Below are 2,500 nucleotides of genomic sequence, written 5' to 3' on the forward strand. Positions count from 1 at the left end.
TTCTACCAACAGTTAGATTCAATGAAAAAAAAAATCAAACATTATTTTTCTTACCAAACATGATTCTCGTTGCAGCAAGAGAAGCTGGGTCACATGGTCGGTAAAGGAGACGGGTGAGGTCATCCCAGGTCAGTAGCTGGTCAAGCTGAAATCCTAAAATCTCACTAACCCATGAAGGCCATTTATATTTCACCTGAAAAAGAAAACTCACCTATAATGGATTCCAAATTCTTAAATCTGAGTCACGAAAATATCTCATGAGCTTTCATACGAATTACTCTATAACACTTTCTTTATCTCCATAAAAAATAATAAGCTTGAGTCAGTTCTAATTTCCAAACTTTTATTATCGTCCGAGTTATGCTGTGATCACTCAAACAATTCCAATTGAAGAATAAATGTCAATCTTTCTTAAAACAATGCTGATTACGATCATCAATGAAATCTTTATCTACTTTTAATAAGATGCTGGTCCTCGCTAAAATGACTTTAAAATAATCTCCTATGTCCACTTTATCAGGAACTGCTCGGGCATTCAGAAGCCAAGAGCTCAGAGGCAGTTCTTACCATCGTCGTGAGACCTATCAGTTGTTACTTCATTTGACATTGTCTGAACACGACGAAAACACTTCAGTATACTTTGCGCAAACTTTTCTTGTCTGACAATTTTGGCGTGGTATCTTTTCACATTTACATTTTACCATTTCACTCCTTATTGGAAGCCAGATTCGTTAACCACTTCTTTTCAAATACCCACAGTTGAACAGTTTGCTGTCTTCCAAGTTTTCCTCTAACACTTCCGGACGTCTTATCCTGTCCTTTCCTGAATTCCATGAATCTATGACCTGTATTATATTGACTTTACCAAGCCATTACCTTGACATTTAATTCCGCACATAGCTCGGGGCTCCATTTTTTCACTAATTTTCAAAATTTTACCTTTACCACTTTTAAACCCACCCACAAGTCCCTGTAACTTTTCTTCACGATCTCTCATCCCACGTCTATAGTGGGATATGTTCCCTTCTTCATTTATATTCCAACCACATTTAAACTAAACAATAACATAGAGTATATAGCAAAATCCTGCATGACTGTAATTTAGAAAACCAAATTACGAGAGTTTAGTAAAGTCAATCTTACGTTTTTACGATGTTTTCTGCAACTGGAATCGGCTGGCAACTCCCAGAATCCATATTCTTCTGATCATGCTTAGGGTTCTCCCTTGATGACGCCGGAACAATACCATCATCAGTTATAGCGTCTTCTTTCTCCATCTGGAAATACAAAGTTGCGTAATCTGTTTAGGAAGCAGTCATAAAAAAAAAATCGCTAAAGCTACATACAAAACTGAATACCATCACACAATTATGGTATAATCCACGAAGCTCACACCAGATCACTTCAAGACCGGGGTCTAAAAGGCTATGGAATGATCAAGACAGTCACCAAACCAAAGGAATGAAATAGTGATTATGATTTTTTTCCTTAACTTATATTGGCTGTTATGGGCCTACCTCCGTTCTTAACCTGTCTAGGCTGGCTTAGTTTATTAGCCATACAAAAGAAAACAGCACCAAGAAACATTAGAGGAAAATAAATAAAAGGAGAGAGGCACCAAGAAATTTCAGAAGAAAACGAATAAAGGAAAGAGGCACCAAGAAAACTATTAAATAAAGAAAACCGAATAACAGAATAGGGAAAGACGGTCACCGCAAAAAAATAGTGGAAGAAACAATGACATAAGAAAGGAAAAGATGGTTAGCCAAGAAATATTAAAAAGAAAACGAATAAGAAGGGAAAGAGGCCCAACCAAAAATAGGTAGAAGAAAACAAGTAAGAAAGGAAAGAGTCACCAAGAAATAGTAAAATGGAAGGCAAAACCGCAATAATAAGAAAAGGGAAAGAGGCCCCAACCAAGAAATAGTAGTAAGAAAAGAAAGACGAATAAGATAAGGAAAGAGGGGCACCAAGGAACATATTAGAAAGAAAATAGAAAGAAAGAAAGAGACCAAGAAGCACCAAGAAATTAGAGAAAACGAATAAGAAAGGAAAGATGGCACCAAAAAATTATTGACGAAAGAAATAAGAAAGAAAGAGGAACCAAGAAATAGTAGAAGAAAAAGAAAGAAGAAAAGAGCACCAAATAGTAGAAGAAGACACGAATAAGAAAGGGAAGGCACCAAGAAATATTAAACTGAAACCGAAATAGAAGGAAGGGCACCAAAAAATAGTGGAAGAAAATGAATAAGAAAGGAAAGAGGTACCAAGAAATATTAAAAGAAAACGAATAAGAAGGGAAAGAGGCACCAAGAAATAGTAGAAGAAAACGAATAAGAAAGGAAAGAGGCACCAAGAAATAGTAGAAGAAAACGAATAAGAAGGGAAAGAGGCACCAAGAAATAGTAGAAGAAAACGAATAAGAAAGGAAAGAGGCACCAAGAAATATTAGAAGAAAAAGAATAAGAAAGAAAAGAGGAACCAAGAAATAGTAGAAGAA

The 2,500-nt window shown here is 35.8% G+C and overlaps 1 protein-coding gene across 1 annotated transcript in view; it reads right to left on the reverse strand.

Annotated features, from left to right (window-relative positions):
- LOC135217674 (vitamin K-dependent gamma-carboxylase-like) overlaps positions 1–1,277 on the reverse strand; it is a 37,162-nt gene extending 35,885 nt beyond the window's left edge. The window contains 3 exon segments of the mRNA XM_064253643.1: positions 55–193; positions 866–1,054; positions 1,152–1,277. Of these exon segments, the coding sequence (XP_064109713.1) occupies positions 55–193; positions 866–1,054; positions 1,152–1,277 (454 nt within the window).
- Positions 1,278–2,500: the final 1,223 nt, after the last annotated feature.

This window comes from Macrobrachium nipponense, chromosome 7 (genome assembly GCF_015104395.2).
Source record: "Macrobrachium nipponense isolate FS-2020 chromosome 7, ASM1510439v2, whole genome shotgun sequence".
In the NCBI taxonomy this organism is placed as follows: Eukaryota; Metazoa; Arthropoda; class Malacostraca; order Decapoda; family Palaemonidae; genus Macrobrachium; species Macrobrachium nipponense.